The sequence below is a fragment of the Tachyglossus aculeatus genome, chromosome 4 (assembly GCF_015852505.1).
Source record: "Tachyglossus aculeatus isolate mTacAcu1 chromosome 4, mTacAcu1.pri, whole genome shotgun sequence".
NCBI classification, from domain to species: Eukaryota; Metazoa; Chordata; class Mammalia; order Monotremata; family Tachyglossidae; genus Tachyglossus; species Tachyglossus aculeatus.
This window is the reverse complement of record NC_052069.1, coordinates 122,037,473-122,053,363: the sequence shown is the minus strand read 5'-3', so window position 1 is coordinate 122,053,363 and position 15,891 is coordinate 122,037,473. Positions and strand designations below refer to the sequence as shown.

At 45.3% G+C, this 15,891-nt stretch overlaps 1 protein-coding gene across 1 annotated transcript in view; it reads left to right on the top strand.

Annotated features, from left to right (window-relative positions):
• PAPPA (pappalysin 1) overlaps positions 1 to 15,891 on the top strand; it is a 287,178-nt gene that overhangs the window by 250,186 nt on the left and 21,101 nt on the right. Inside the window, exon 20 of the mRNA XM_038745960.1 lies at positions 6,913 to 6,984. Coding sequence (XP_038601888.1) covers positions 6,913 to 6,984 — 72 coding nt within the window. The remainder of the gene's footprint in view (positions 1 to 6,912; positions 6,985 to 15,891) is intronic.

Sequence of the window (15,891 nt, the reverse complement as noted above, 5' to 3'; positions counted from 1 at the left end):
AAGTAGCTGAAGTGACTAATTCCCCTCCATCCCGGAGGTCAGATGTCTTAGACACTGCATTTTCCCTAGGTCTCTTTCTTCTCTTCTCTCCTCCCTGCACCCCCTGCAACCCCCGCCCCCCCCCCCCCCCCGTCTCTCTTTCTCTCTGTCCCTCTCTCTTCTTTTTAACTCTCTCTCTCTCTCTCTCTCTCTCTCTCTCTCCATCTCTCTCCTCCCACCCATTATCTCTCAATGGGCTCCATGGCATCTCACATACTGGTGATGGCATGTTCCCTTCAAACACATAGAGGAGGTTTCCCCTTAATCCCGTCTTCCCCTACCTAGCTTCCACCTGATAAAGGGGAGAAGGTGGTAGTTCTAACTGAATGTGCCAGCACATTCTGGCAGCTGAAGAAGACTTGTCTTGAGTACTCAAGGGTCCTATCCCAGCAGCCCCTAGCCCACTTCCTTGGAGTTATGGACTCCGTAGGAGATGACTATTTTGCCCCTCTCGGGAGGTCAGTGATGGCTTTAGCAGTGGACTTCAGTGTGACTCTGGCCCCCTCCAGGGGAGGCAAATAAATCCATTGATCCCTCCATCTTCCTTTCTTGACTATTCTTCTCACTTTCTGACTCCCACCGTCAAACTCATGAACACTTGCACATGCATGTGCCAATGCCATTCTTACACATCTGGCTACAGAACCCCACAGCCTATCCTGGCTCCTGGGTACAGCTGCTTAAACCCAGAGCTTCCTAGGAGAGTCAATACCACCGAACAGAGCAATGCCCCATTTCCTGTGGAGCGCAAGCCCTTCTGGACTCCCTGATTAAGTGGCTGCCTGGGCCCAGACTGGCTCAGGCTGCCTGCCAGCCTCCACCCAGCCCCCATCTCCTGGAAATGCCTATTTCTCACTAGCCCCTTCTCGAGATGTAGGCATTGAAGAGATTGCTGTAATTCAGCCTGAAATAAAACCTTGTCTTGAAAGGCTATAGTCTCCTCCCCCCAACCCTTCCCTGGACCCCAGCCCCCACCCAGTCCTCCTCCACACTGCCCTCGTTTATTGATGCCAGTGCTCAGGGGGAGCTGTAACGAGTTTTATACCTCCACGGGTCCCTGGGGGGCTCATTAGGCAGCAGGAAAAAAAAGTGGTAGAAAAAGGTTGTGGGAGGGAAGGGGGAGAGAGGAGATTGATGATTTCCAGGAATACAGTGGAAAATGTGGGTCTGGTTTGCCCCTGTGTTGATCGGTGTTCCAAGAGTTTTCAGATCTGAACCTTTTTTGGCTGGGTTTTTCCAAGCCAAATTATTTCTCATAGCATCCCAGCATTGTGGTGTTCTCCCATGTCAAAATGGAAGCCAGTTTCTAGTCACCAGAGTGTTGGAAAGGGAGTGTGGGGAAAGGCAGGGGAGATAATTCTCTCTCTCTCTCTCTCTCTCTCTCTCTCTCTCTTTCTCTCTCTCTCTCTCTCTCTCTCTCTCTCTCTCTCCATTAGTTCATGTCTTCTGGGAATAAGGAAGCCCCTGGGAGAGAATCTTGCCTAGCAGCACAGAGATCAGGGAAGTTTGAATCCATATTTCACTGAGTCTCTTATTCTATATGCCTTGTGCCACAGGGTGTGCTTGATTTCAGTCTCTGCACCAGCCTCTGCATCTAAAATGTAAAAATCTTAGAACTCAATTGTTTGTGGAGGCTTTCAGCCCATTATTATTATTAATTATTATTATTATCATTATTTTACTCGTTAAGTGCTTACTATATGCCAAGCACTGTACTAAGTGCTGGGGTGGATACAGGATAAGCAGGATGGACATAACCATGTCCCATTAGGGGCTCAAAGACTAACTAGGAAAGAGTAAGATTTAATCCCATTTTACAGATGAGGAAACTGAGGCACAGAGATATTAAGTGATTTGCTGAAGGTCACACAGCAGAGAAGTGGTGGAGTCAGAATTAGAACCCATCGGGTGAAGAGGTTGTTAGAGTACTGCAAACAAGCTGACGTGGGACACCACCAAGGACTCCAATCCACCAGGTTTTCCCAGGACCAAGAACCCCCTGCCCAGGTGTCCTTGCTGCCTTTCTGAGAGCATGAAGCCAGCCTGGTCACATGCAAGAAGCAGTGCTTCATGGCTTTTTTGGGGAGAAGAAACCCAATGACTCCGACCTTCTGTCGCAGCAAACAAATAGAGGGCCAAAGAGATTCTCAGACATTGGTGCGCTTTTGTGTTCTTTGAAGAAAAGGTGCTCATTTATCCACAGTAATATTATTAGAAATGGAAAAAAGGTTTATTCTAGTATGAGGCCCAGCTCCCCTGGGCCTGGGTCAGGGAAAACTTTAGAAGGAACGCTATCTGACTGCTTCAAGTTTGGTTTTAAAAAAGGATTTTTATTCAACTTCCTCTTTAGCCCCCGGGGGGTGAGGTTTGGAGATCTTAGCTTTTCTCCAAACTCACAGCCACCCATGGTCCTCAGCAGGGATTCCCAGGAGTCTGAAAGTTTCTTAGCCCTTTAAGGCTAAGGAAGTGAGAAAGTTAGTGAAGACAAGACTTCCCTGAGGAAGACAGAAGTTGAAAGAGCTTGGTATCCTTCCCCAGGTTCTCCTCAGAAACAAGCCCCATGCCTTTCTAATGGGGAAGATCAGGGAAGAAAAGATGGTAGAATTGGAAATCCCAGACCATGGTAGTTCTAAGGAAAGGGGGACAATCAGGGTAATAACAATAATAATAATAATGGTATTTGTTAAGCGTTTACTATGTGCCAAGCACTGTTCTATGAGCTGAGGTAGATACAAGGTAATTGAGTTGTCCCACGTGGGGCTCACAGTCTCAATCCCCATTTTACAGATGAGGTAACTGAGGCCCAGAGAAGTTAAGTGACTTGCGCAAGGTCACACAGCAGACAAGTGGCAGAACCGGGATTAGAACCCACAACCTCTGACTCCCAAGCCCGTGCTCATGCAGCTAGACTGTGAGCCCCACGTGTGACATGGATCATGTCCACCCTGTGTACCCCAGTGCTTAATACAGTGCCTGGCACATAGTAAGTGCTTAATAAATACCATAAAAAAGTGGCAGAACCAAGATTAAAACTCACGTCCTCTGACTCCCAGGACATTGCTTTTTCCTCTAGGCCACACTTGATCCTTTATTCAGGGATGGAAATTCCACCTGTGCCAGTGCAGTTTGGGAAAGCCATCTATGCATATGTCATTACTGAGAAAATAGTAATAATAATCTTGATGGTATTTGTTACCCGGTTTCTATGTGCCAAGCACTGTTCAAAGCACTGGGGAAGATCCAAGGTAATCAGGTTGTTCCACATGGGGCTCACTGTCTTAATCCCATTTTACAGATGAGGTCACTGAGGCACAGAGAAGTGAAGAAACTTGCCCAAGGTCACACATTAAACAAGTGGTGGAGCTAGGATTAGAACCCACATCCTCTAACTCCCAAGCCTGTGCTCTTTCCACTAAGCCACACTGCTTCCCTGACATGCATCCATGCATGTCAATCAATCAAATCGATCAATGGTCACATGTAAGCATGCTTACCACACATTATTGAGTTTGATTTCTCCTACTGCCTGGAGGAAAGAGGGGCAATTGCCTTAGCCTGAGGAGAGAAGCCTCCGCCTGCTCAAATCAGGGAGGTGAGACAACACTGCTCCTTCCTTGTTCTTGGCTATTTTGCCATGTCCACTCAGCACTACTCCCAGACACCTAGCTTCTTTTAGGGCATGGCCAAAGGTGGAGAAAGGTGGAGACTGCACAATTTTGGCAATTCAGTAACAATCCTCCCCTTTTTAAGTGGTACTAGTTAAGTGCTTACTATGTGACAAGCACTGTACCAAGCTCTGGGGTAGATTCAGGATAATCAGGTTGGACACAGTCCCTGTCCCACATGGGGCTCACAGTCCAAGAGTCCCTGACTTCTGTCACTGATCAAAGCCCTTCAGACCCTCCAAAAGCTGGACTTTATGCACACAAATGGATACTGCTTACAGCAGCTTGTCATAAGTCATTGGGAAATCCGGGAGAGGGTTGAGAGTGATGCCACACTATTCTTTAGATTGGGAGAACAAGGCAGATGTGGATGAGAAAGCTTGCCAGGCATTGCTCCTGGATCTGGAGTGTCCTAAAAGGCCAAGCCTTTCCTAAGTGTTGTAAGAGTTCTGCAGTGACTTGCAGAAGAAACACACAATGGAGGGTGTAGAAGGAGAAGGTTGTAAATGATCAGGAACAAGTCCATCTGTCTCTGCTTATGAACATGGTGGATTGAGCCAGAAGCTGGATGGAAGGGAATGAATAATAATAATAATGACTGTGGCATTTGTTAAGTACTTTCTATATGCCAAGCACGATGCTAAGTGCAGGGGTAGATACAAGATAATCAGGTCCCACATGGAGCTCACAGTCTAAGTAGGAGGGAGAACAGGTATTGAATACCCATTTTGCAGATTAGGGAATTGAGGCACAGAGAGGTTAAGTGACTTGCCCAACGTCACACAGCAGGTACATGGCAGAGCTGGGATTAGAACCGAGATCCTTTTGCTCCCAGGCCGTGTGCTCTTTTCACGAGGCCACACTGGACTCTCCAGGCTCTGTGCCCATTCCATCCCACCTTGTTCTCCAGCACAGGCTCCTTGATACTGTGTACCTTACTTGGGGTTCTGGTTCAGCCTGAAGCCTTCTCCCAGAAATCTGTGAGCTTCCAGCTCTCCACATAGATTTCTAGTCTCCTGGACAGTGGTCTTCTTTGCTCCACACCATCAAGCGGACTCAACTGTGGCTTTTCTGGAAAAGTGAACGAGAAGCTATTTCCACGGGCAGAAGGGTATGAGGATATGATCAACTCACAGGACTACCTGGAGATGAGAGTGGACACTGTATTCCCAGGTCTGCCCAGTGAATACCTGATCTTGAGGAAGCTTTTCTGTGTTTTTCCTCTAAATTGTCCTCTCTCTATAGGTAGATAGCAGAGAAGCAATCTCACAATCCTCATAGTAGAACAACACCCCCAGCATCAGCAAGTACGTCTATAGCTTCTATATTTGCGGAATGCTGTCCCATCACTTTCATTAGCTTTCCTCACTGGGGCCTTGGGCATGGAGCTGAGAGGAGGGGAATGGAGAGGCCAGGGTGAAGAAGAGGATATTTAGCCGAATCCCAGCATATTCCAGATATAACAGGGTCATAGAGAGATAAAGATGAAGGTGGAGGTCAACCAGCAGAACTCCCAAGCTGTAAGCCTCCAGCCCACAGAACCTCTCAGCTGCTTAAGTGTTTCAGGAGTAAAACAAAATAAAATACAAGGAATTCCTCCCGAGGCTTTAACCTGAGGTGTGAGTTGTCTCAGGCTTCACTGCCCCTTTGCCCTACTCAGTTGGTCTTCTCCCCTTCCAATCCCACCTCCCCTAGGAGTGGTTTTCTGCCTGTGGCATCGAGCAATATAAAGATGGTATCTTGCTTCCTGGGCTGAGGGAAGGCGTCTGAATAATCCAAATGTCTGTCAGGACTTTCCAGGAGTGTGGCTGCAGATATGGAAGCTACCAGAATGGAGGCTTCCTCTGTGGCACAAACAACAGTGACTGACCCTTCTCCTCTCCAGACCCCACCCCGACCTCCCTCCCCACCATCTGTTCCCTTTCCCATTTTCCTTTCACACAAACGGGCCCTGTTGCAAGACAGGTGGGGCAAGCTGTGCCTGAGAAGTAGTGGAAAATCGGAGAGCATCGGAAAGATAAATAGCCCCATGGAGATAGTATAAAAGTCCTTTTCTGAACCCACGTCAGGTAAGCCTCAAGTGACAGAAACTGTAAAAACACGCTGCCGTTTTCCTGCAGACAGTTTAAATTAGCCCTTAGATAAACATGGGGAGGGATGGGGTGAGCCGGGTCCCTACTGGATATTAATCCCTGCCTTTTCTCTAGCCCATAGTGTTAGCTACCACCCACCTGCTCCCCTCACTGAGCCAGGGACTCACACGAAAACAGATATTGCAGACACAGTGAACATACCGTTGTGGCCATAAAGTGAAATCCATCCACCGCTTCCCTTTCTGAAGTCCTCCCTTAGAGCCCTGGGTGAGTAACTAGAGAAAAAGGGTCTGGCAGGCTGAATGGAGTCTGGGAGGGGTGGGACTTAGAGAATTAAGGGAGGAGGCCACAAGGAACTTCAGGCCAAGCGCATCAGGTGGTTTTTCAAGGCTGTTCTACCTGCTTGGGCTCAAAGTCCCTTCTTGAATCCATGCACTATCCCTTCCCCTTCTAACGGGACTCTTTGAAAGAGGCATGAGCTTGGAACCCCTCTCCTATACAAAGGGTAGAATAGTTTGAACTCACCTCTCATTGCTTCTCCACAAATCTCCTGTCTCAGCCACAGCTCCATCAGGATGGGGGAGGAATCCAGACTGGAAAGTGTGTATGATATCAGTCACAAAGGACATTTCTCCCTTCCCACACTCCAGTTCTCATATCCTGACCCTCAGTGGTATTCCCAAAGCCAGCTTCCACTGACTGTGACTAGACCACTTTGTAAATTCCCTGGCCCTAGCCAGCATCCCCTCTCACGAGTGAAATACAGAATATGACATATCAATAAAACCACCATATCAAGAACTGGTGGAAAGCTGGATCGTGGAAAATCAAACTGATTGAGTCATTCAGTGGGGCTCCAACATTCATGAACATCCTAGATTGCCACTGGTGGTGGCAATGAGACTCAGGATTGGTCTAGATTGTGGCCAAGGGTGGGGAGGGGTTCCCTCATTCAGGAGGGGTCTAGATCATCCATGAATGTGGCTTCCAAATTAAGGAGGGTTCTAGAATGTCAACTGTGGTTCTGGCATTCAGAGGGACTTTAGACTGAAATTGGTTTGTTTTAATGGACTTCTACTCCTTTTTTGATCTCTCTCCTCTCTGTCTCTTCTCAGAGAGTTGTCTGCACTGCAGGACTCAAGTGGTATCCTCATCCAGCGCTGATTCACTGTGTCAAAGGCTGTGAGGTAAGCAGATGGAGAGCCATATCTAGCTCCTGCTAGACAGGGATCTGCCTTCAGAGCAGGGAGGACTCCCAGCCTCACATCTCTGCAAAGGCTTCTGTTTCCCAATTTGTTGAGCACAGACAATTTCTGTGATCACAGTGTACCTATCTGTCAAAAGCTATTGGTCCTACCAATCCATTTCAACCAAATTAGACAGAGAGGAAAGGGTTAGGGAGCTTCAGAAATCATTGCCTTAGGAGTTCAAAGGTGGATGAGGAGGGGCGAGATTGGATCCTAAATACTAGTCCTTAATTTCTTCATCATCATCATTATCATCAATTAATTAATCAGTGTTGAGCACTTACTGTGTGCTACTAGACTAAGAGCTTGGCAGAGTACAATACAACAGAGTTAATAGATATATTTCCTGCCCACAAGGAACTTACAGTCTAGTTGGGGAGATAGACATTAATATGTAAGTAAATTATGGATATGAACAGAAATACCATGTGCTCATCACTGCAGTATGTGCTAAACACTGTTCTAAGTTGATTTGAAATAACAGAAGCCTGAAACTCTGCCCCGGAAGGAGTTTACCCTCTAGTTGGCCCTTATCACATGGAATTACGGTGTCAGAAAGGAGAGTGTATGGGTTTAAGAGATTTTCAGGTCACCCTGGCCAATTTCTGGAAAACCACACCTGGATTTTATTTGGGATGCTTTTTCCTTTCTTGTAATCTGGAGGAAATGAAGCTTCATTTATCAGGGAACTAGTTGTTCTGTACACAACTCCTTAAGGAGTTGGTGCTTAGTACAATGCTCTTCACACAGTCAGCACTCAGTCAATACCATCGATTGATTGATTGGGTTACTCTGGCTTTCTCTTCCCAGTCCTTTTTGACCCTATCAGGGAAGCAAATGTATATCCTGTTTGGATCTGTTTGATATATTTCCCCACCATGAGACCGCAACTTCCAACCCCAGTTTGAAACTCAAGCACACTAAGTTCTCAGATAATTTCCAAGAGTGGGAAAACTTCTCAGCCATTAGCAAAATCAAGCCTGCAAGGGTGAACAAGCTTTGTACTACTTTGAAAAGGAATATTTTTCTCAGTCATGCTGGAAATCCAGGACTATGTCCACTTCATTGTAGAAATGCAGGTAGTTCATGAAATGCTTTCCAGTAGAATTATTCTGTTATTATCTCACATGTGTGAATGTAGGCGCTTCATCCAAGAACAAGAAAGATTGTGAGCCCTGTCCAGTGGCTTACTGTGCAGATTAGATCAATTCTAAGAAGCTTCACTTCCTTCTTTTAGAAGGAGCTTCTTTTAGACATACCAATTGTCTTTGAGTGCTGAAATCCTGCTTTCTCCTGTTTCTCTCCTTTCTCTCCCCACCTGTTAATTACCCAAGGTTCATAACCAGTCAGTCCCAGAGACTTATCTTCCTCTTTACCTAACATAACATATGATGTTTAACATGCCGTTTGACACTGGCAAACAGAAGCTCATTTCCTCTCACCTTCAACCCTGCCCAAATCCTAGTGGAAAGGTACTGTTTAAGTGGTCACAGAGGATTTTTTTTTTGAAGGGGCCTGCCATTTTCTTTAGAGCTTTTTAGAGAAGCAGTGTGGCCTAATGAATAGAATATGCGTCTGGGAATCAGAGGGCCCTGGGTTCTAATCTGAGAAGCAGCGTGGCTCAGGGGAAAGAGCACAGGTTTTGGAGTCAAAGGTCATGGGTTCAAATCCCTGCTCTGCCAATTGTCAGCTGTGTGACTTTGGGCAAGTCACTTAACTTCTCTGTGCCTCAGTTACCTCATCTGTAAAATGGGGATTACGACTATGAGCCCCCCATGGAACAACCTGATCACCTTGTAACGTCCCCAGCACTTAGAACAGTGCTTTGCACATAGTAAGCACTTAACAAATGCCATCATTATTATCATTATTATTATTATTATTATTATTATTATTATTAATCCCAGCTCCGCCATTTGTCATTTGTCTGCTGTGTGACCTTGGGCAAATCACTTCACTTCTCTGAGCCTCAGTTCCCTAATCTGTAAAACAGGGATTAAGACAGTAAGCCTCACATGAGATAGGGACTGTCTCCAACTCAATTTGTTTGTATTCACCCTAGCACAAGCTCATAGTATTATTATTATTATTAATATTTTGCAAACAATATGCTTTTGCCTTGCGTATGTAGATACAGTTCAGCTCAAACCTGAGAGCTAAATAATTTGGACACTCCAAATGACTCCTTGAATTTACCCTTCTAAGGAGGCAGTTGTCCTTTTTTTGAAGGGAATGAATGTGGCGTAGGTGAATGAGTTCAACCTATATATATTTTTGAGAGTACCCCTCAGCTGGTAGCTGTCCCCACTCTGTCCAGTGGCTGAAAAGCGTTGAGGTTCCAGGGTCTCTCCCTTTCAGGTGAAAAATGGTAAGGGGGGAAGCAGTAATGGACCCAGAAAGGAGTACAAAAACAACAGTTACAAGGCCATAGCAAACTTTTACAGTAACCCACCCCTTTATAATAGAGTTTAGATAGTAATTTAAAGCCAAAAAAGTAAGTGCACAGATTGCCTCATTCTTCCTTAGTGAAGTGAATACTTAAGCAGGACTTTCCTACAGGGTTTGGTCCAAGTGTTCTGTGAATCACTGCACCTAGGAATAGCACCAGTAGAAAAACAATGATTTAGTAGCTCAGGAATCAGAAAAGCTGTCCTCTACCACTGGATGTCTCTGTGACCTCAGGGCAACCTTGTAGAAAACTACAAAATTTCTGTCCATTTACCAGACGTCTCTCTCTTGCCACTTCCAGGCAAGCTGTACCAGTTTTGCATCTGGTGGCAGTCAGGATTTATTGGCCTAGAGAAGGAGCAGGACATGAGCTATATTTTCCATGTTATTAAGATACCTCCATACCCAGTGCCTGATTTCTTTTGGGACTGGCAGCATTTCTTTCTGTGCTCCTTCTGCCCATGGGCCTGAGCTAATTTGCATGACGGCATTGGACATTCCCCTAGGAACATATTTGCTTCTGAATCCCAAATAAGCCTCCATTGTTTCAGAAGTTTTGAAACAATACAAGGGGTACCTAATGAAACTGTACTTTATAATAGTCAGATGCCTCTGGGGACTAGGAGTAAACTTTGTTACAAGGTAATTGGTAGAGGATATGAGCATAAATTGTGCTCAGACAGAGAAGCCAATTCTTCTAACCTGGCCCTTTGCCACATAGCTTCATATGGTAAATGGCCCGCTCCAGCTACCTTTCAGGAGGGCTGCATGAGGTGGTTAATGTTTAAAAGCCATCAGAGAGCCTTGACTTAAAAGATACTGAAGACGTGCAAAGTATCACTGCATAAGTTCTGTCGAAGCTGACCAAGTCTCCAACTTAGATTTCCCTAAAGTTCAGTCCAGCATGTTCAGGATGAAACCACAAGGCCCAAGTGTTTATGTCAAAGGTGCACCCATGAAATGGCCTGAATCAGGTTAGGAATGTCATATGGGGGTCAGATAGAAACCACAATTTGTTTTATAATAATAATAATAATGATATTTGTTAAATACTCACTTTTTGCCAAACACTGTACTAAACACTGGGGTAGCTGCCGGACAATCAGATGAGACAGTTCTTGTCCAACTTGTGACTCACAGTCTAAGAAGTTGGGGAGATCAAGTATCTACTTCTCTTTTTAATATAATAAAAATAATAATTAATACAGTAGTAATAATGAAAAGTAGCATGGTGTAATGGAAAGAGCATGGTTCTTGGAGTCAGAAGGTCATGGATTCTAAACCCACCTCAGCCACGTCTCTGCTGTGTGACCCTGGGCAAGTCACTTCACTTTTCCGTACCCCATCGGTAAAATGGGGATCGAGACTGTGAGCCTCACGTGGGACAGGGACTATTTGCAACCCGATTGGCTTGTATCCACTCCAGCGCTTAGTACAGTGCCTGGCACATACTAAGCACTTAAGAAACACCATAATTATAATTATTTAAGCCTCCCAACACCTCTTCCTCCTCCTTCTCTTTCTCCTCCTCCTCCTCTTCCTCCAATCATTCAGAACAGGAACAAGACAGAGTCAGTCAAGAAGGAAGTAGGGAAAATTCATTTCCCTCTTTCTGGGGGATGATGCCAGATCCTGGCTACCACATGAGGCAAAGAGGGGAAAGAGGTAAAAGCATGGCTTGTTCTCTCCCTGACTTTCCTATCACTGTAGAGAGCACTATTATCCTCCTTGTCTCATCTTCTTCCATCTCCAGGGTACCCTATATGCTTTTATCCAATCTTTTCAGGGTTCAGATTGCATATCTCATACCACAAGAAGCTAGCATTGCCTAGTGTTTGCCATGCGGGAGTGGGAGTCAGAAGTTCTAACCCTAGCTCCCCCACTTGTCTGCTGTATGACCTTGGGCAAGTCATTTAACTTCCCTAGGTCTGAGTTTCCCTCTCTGTAAAATGGGCATTCAATATCTGTTTTTCCCTCCTATTTAGACTGTGAGCTCCATGTAGTTCAGGAACTGTGTCCTACTCCAGTGTCTAGTACAGTGCTTGGTACTTAAGTGCACTTAATGAATACTATAATTGTTGGTATTATAAAGGGTGGTCTCAGGTACCAGCTGAGGGGACAGACTGTCAGGGGATGACTTCTTCCTGAGAAGTGGCTGTGCCTTTATTCTTAGCAGGTGACCTGTTTCACTTGAAATAGGATTCTGAGAATCTGACAAATGAGTACCAGGGCAAATTAGCAGTCCTTGGGGGTTTCCAAAGGCAGCAGCTCCTCTTTTTACCTTCCCTTTGGTGTCCCCAAACTGATGACGTCCTTTCTGAGCCAAACATTTGCCTGGAATGAGGGAGCCTCTCATTTAGTTTTTTTTCTCTTTTCCAAGCAAAAATAAAATAAATTAAAAGTAGCAGACTTCAAAGCCTCCTGGGACCTTACATATGCAGCTGCTCTGAATCTTTCTTCCTCAGCTGACTCTTCCCCAGGCTGAAAATCAGCAGGGTGGTAGGCTCCCAGTCATCCTACCTTGTAGCTCCCAGTTCCCAGTGGGGCAGTCTTTGAGGGTCTTCCAGTCCCCTGATTCGGGAGAGAGAACAGTTCCTGGAGTTTTGAAGCCCTAAATTAACCAGCTTCATCCTGGGCTGCCTGAAGGGTTTAAGTGATTCCCCAACCAGCTGTCCAGACAGCAGAACAGAGGCAGCCTCAGCACTCAGGAGATGTTTTGCTTTAAGATGTTTTGGAAGTCTGAGTCTGCTCCCAGAATAGAGCTAGAGAGGTAGTGTGGCCTAGTGGAAAGAGAATGGCCTGGGAGTCAGAGAACCTGGTGCTCTAACTCTGGCTCTACCACTTACCTGCTGAATAGCCTCTCTGGGCCTCAGTTTTCTTATTTGTAAAATAGAAATTTAATACCTGTTGTCCCTCCTATTTATTCAATGCAATCGTATTTATTGAGAGCCTTCTGTGTGCAGAGTACTAGAGAAGCAGCATGGCTTAGTGGAAAGAGCGCGGGCTTGGGAATCAGAGATCGTGGGTTCTAATCCTGGCTCTGCCACTTGTCTGCTGGGTGACCTTGGGCAAGCCACTTAACTTCTCTGGGCCTCCTTTACCTCATCTGTCAAATGGGGATTAAGACTGTGAGCCCCACTTGGGACAACCTGCTTATCTTTTATCTACCCCAAAGCTTAGAAGAGTGCTTGGCACCCAGTAAGTGCTAAACAATGCCATCATTATTATTATTATTACTTAGTGCTTGGGAGAGTACAATACCACAATCAACAGACACATTCCCTTCCTACAATTAGCTTACAGTCTAGAGGACAAGACTACAGTCTACTTAGATTCTGAGCCCTTTGTGGGTCAGGGACTGGGTCCAACCTGATTGTCTTGTAGCTAATCCAGATCTTAGTACAGGATTTGGCCCATAGTACTTAATAAATATTGTTATTATTATTTATTAGTCAGTCAGTCAATCAGTCAATTAATCCTATTTATTGAGTACTTACTGTGTGCAGAGCACCATACTATCCACTTGGGAGAGTACAATATAACAATGTAATAAACACATTCCCTGCCCATGACTAGCTTACAGTCTAGAGGAGTAGGGGTAAAATTGTGGTATTTGTTAAGCACTTACTATGTGCCAGGCACTGTACTAAGCACAGGGATAGACACAAGCTAATCGGGTTGGACACAGTCTCTGTCCCCCATGGGGCACATAGTCAATCAATCAATCAATCAATCATATTTATTGAGCACTTACTGTGTGCAGAGCACTGTACTAAGCGCTTGGGAAGTACAAGTTGGCAACACATAGAGACAGTCCCTACCCAACAGCAGGCTCACAGTCTAGAAGGGGGAGACAGAGAACAAAAGCAGATAAGGTAACTGAAGAACAGAGAATCTAAATGAATTGCCCAAGGCCATACAACAGACAAGTGGCAGATCTGGGCATCCTTCAGACTCTCAGCCCCATACTCTAGCCACTAGGCTGTAGAGATAATTATTATCATTATTATTATCCTTATCATTATCCATATTATTTTCATCTAGGTCTTTGTGGAAATTGATGGGCAAGTGGCTCTGTTTTTTAAACAGGCCACCAAAGGGGAAAGAGGGGTCTCTTCTGCTTCAGGCACCTAGAGAGATCCAATTTAAAGGACATTCAGTTTAGGAGGAAGGCTCCCCACTGCCCTCCCTTGGGGCCCCATTTTCCCACCCTCCTGGTGATGCTTTGACTGGAAGCAGTGAGGTTCCTTGGCACTGTGGGCAGATGGCATCTTTTGATCCAGAACCTGAACCTTCCTTTAGAACCCAGAAAAGGTTGATTTTAACCTAGTGCTGAATCCAATTCAGGCTCTTAGTGGCCTGCATAAGGCAGGAAGTATTTTGGGGGAGGATTTTTCTAGAAGAAAATTCATCTCAGAACTCAAACCCATGTGGGAGAATCTCACACAGTGCGCCTTTACGGGGGGGTGGTGACCTCCACACCTTCAAAGCCTTCCTAAAGTTGTGTCTCCTCCAATAGGCCTTTCCCGCTAAGCTCTCATTTCCCCATCTCCCTCTCCTTATGCATCACCTATGCACTCATATCTGTACCCTTTAATCAATTGATATTTACCCTACCCTCAGCCCCATGATACTTATATGTATATCCATAATTTAATGTCTGCCTGCCCCTGTAAGCTCCCTGTGGGTAGCAAATGTGTCTACCAACTCTGTTGTAATGTTCCCTCCCAAAAACTTAGCACAGTGCTCTGCATATAGTAAGTGCTTAGTAAATGTAATTATTTGATTGATTGATTGTTCTATGCCCAGTAAGCACTCAACAGACACCATTGAGTGATTCGTTGATTACACATATCAACATATCTGCCTTAGCAGAACCCATCCCAGGGACCATAAAGGGGAACAACTGCCAAGGCTTCAGCCCTGAATCACCTCAGAGTCCTTGGATGGAAGGGAGAGAGACAACCACATCTCCTCACTCCCTTGGGCTGTAGTCTTTAGTTGGGCATATTCCTGAGTGAATTGGGAGTCATGCAAGAAGTGGAACCTAGTTGGGCCCTTAAGGAGCATGTGAGGTTACCATTCATTTGGAAGTCAGCATTTTTGAGGTCCCTAAACAGGCCTGGCCACGAAGCCATGTTTTCTACACATCCAAGATCCTCCTTGGGAGTTGGCATGGCCAATCTGGAAGCCATGTGCACCTCTTCAGGCCTCTGTCAGTTTATCGTTCTATCCATCCATCCATCTACCCTTCGTATTTTAGACAAGATGAGATCTCATTCCTGAACCCAGGAACTACAGACCATGAACAGTGCCATTCCTGGATCACATGAGAGGTCCATCCCAACCAGAATTCCATTGTTGACAGTGACCAAGGGGTGCTCAGAGGAACTGTGAGATGGCTACCATCCCAGCCCTCCATCCTCCTAGTTTAGAGATGGCCCAACTAATATCCTTTTCCCTTCTCCCCCCTAATGTTTCTTCTAGAGACCACTCATCCAGAATCTATCCTAATCCCTCTGGAACCTCCTGATATTTTCTTTCTGCACAATTGCAGCAAAGTTCATAAGTTTTCCTCCTCCTGAGTGAAGAAGGGTTTTATTTTCTTCACCTTAAGCCTTCAGGTTTCCCCTTAGTGGGAGTATGGGTGAAAAAAGATTTCTTATTCAGAGAGGCCGATCAGAGTAAGCAATGGGGCTACTCAGAAGAGAAATTGAGTATAGCTGCTTCTGTCCCTTCAGGATCAGAGAGACAAAATAGTGCCAGTATCAAGAGGGTCTAGACCTGGTGGGTATGGAAGCCCCCCACCCCCAACCCCCCTCAGTTATTGTTCTACAGTTAGTCCCTGCACCCTCATTTCCATAAACGCATTCACAATCTTCTCATTCTCATGAGAAACCCCTCTCTTCTGGAGATATTGCATCTGCTACAAAGGTTCAGATCTCTGAGAAATGTCTTCCTTTGCATTTTAAATGTATTTATTATTCACACTGTTGGGAAGGGACTGTCTCTATATGTTGCCAATTTGTACTTCCCAAGCGCTTAGTACAGTGCTCTGCACATAGTTAGCGCTCAATAAATACGATTGATGATGATGATTTAGTGCTGCTTTAGAGGTGTATAGACCAAACTTCTACGAGTTTTTTCTATACAGAATTTCAAATATTTTTTTGGCTTCATTATTTGTCTACCAGGCACACATAATGGTTGGTTTATTTGGCTCATTCCTCTGTCTCGAAAATGAAGGGATGGGATATTTCTAATTTGTTTTTCATTCTGGATCTTTGAGTAGCGGTTCATTGGTGTTGGGTTTGTGTTTCTAATCTTTTAGGGGCAAATTTATTTCATTTGAGTTGCTTATTTGTATCGAGAAGGAGAGCCTTTTCAACAAAGGTTGGA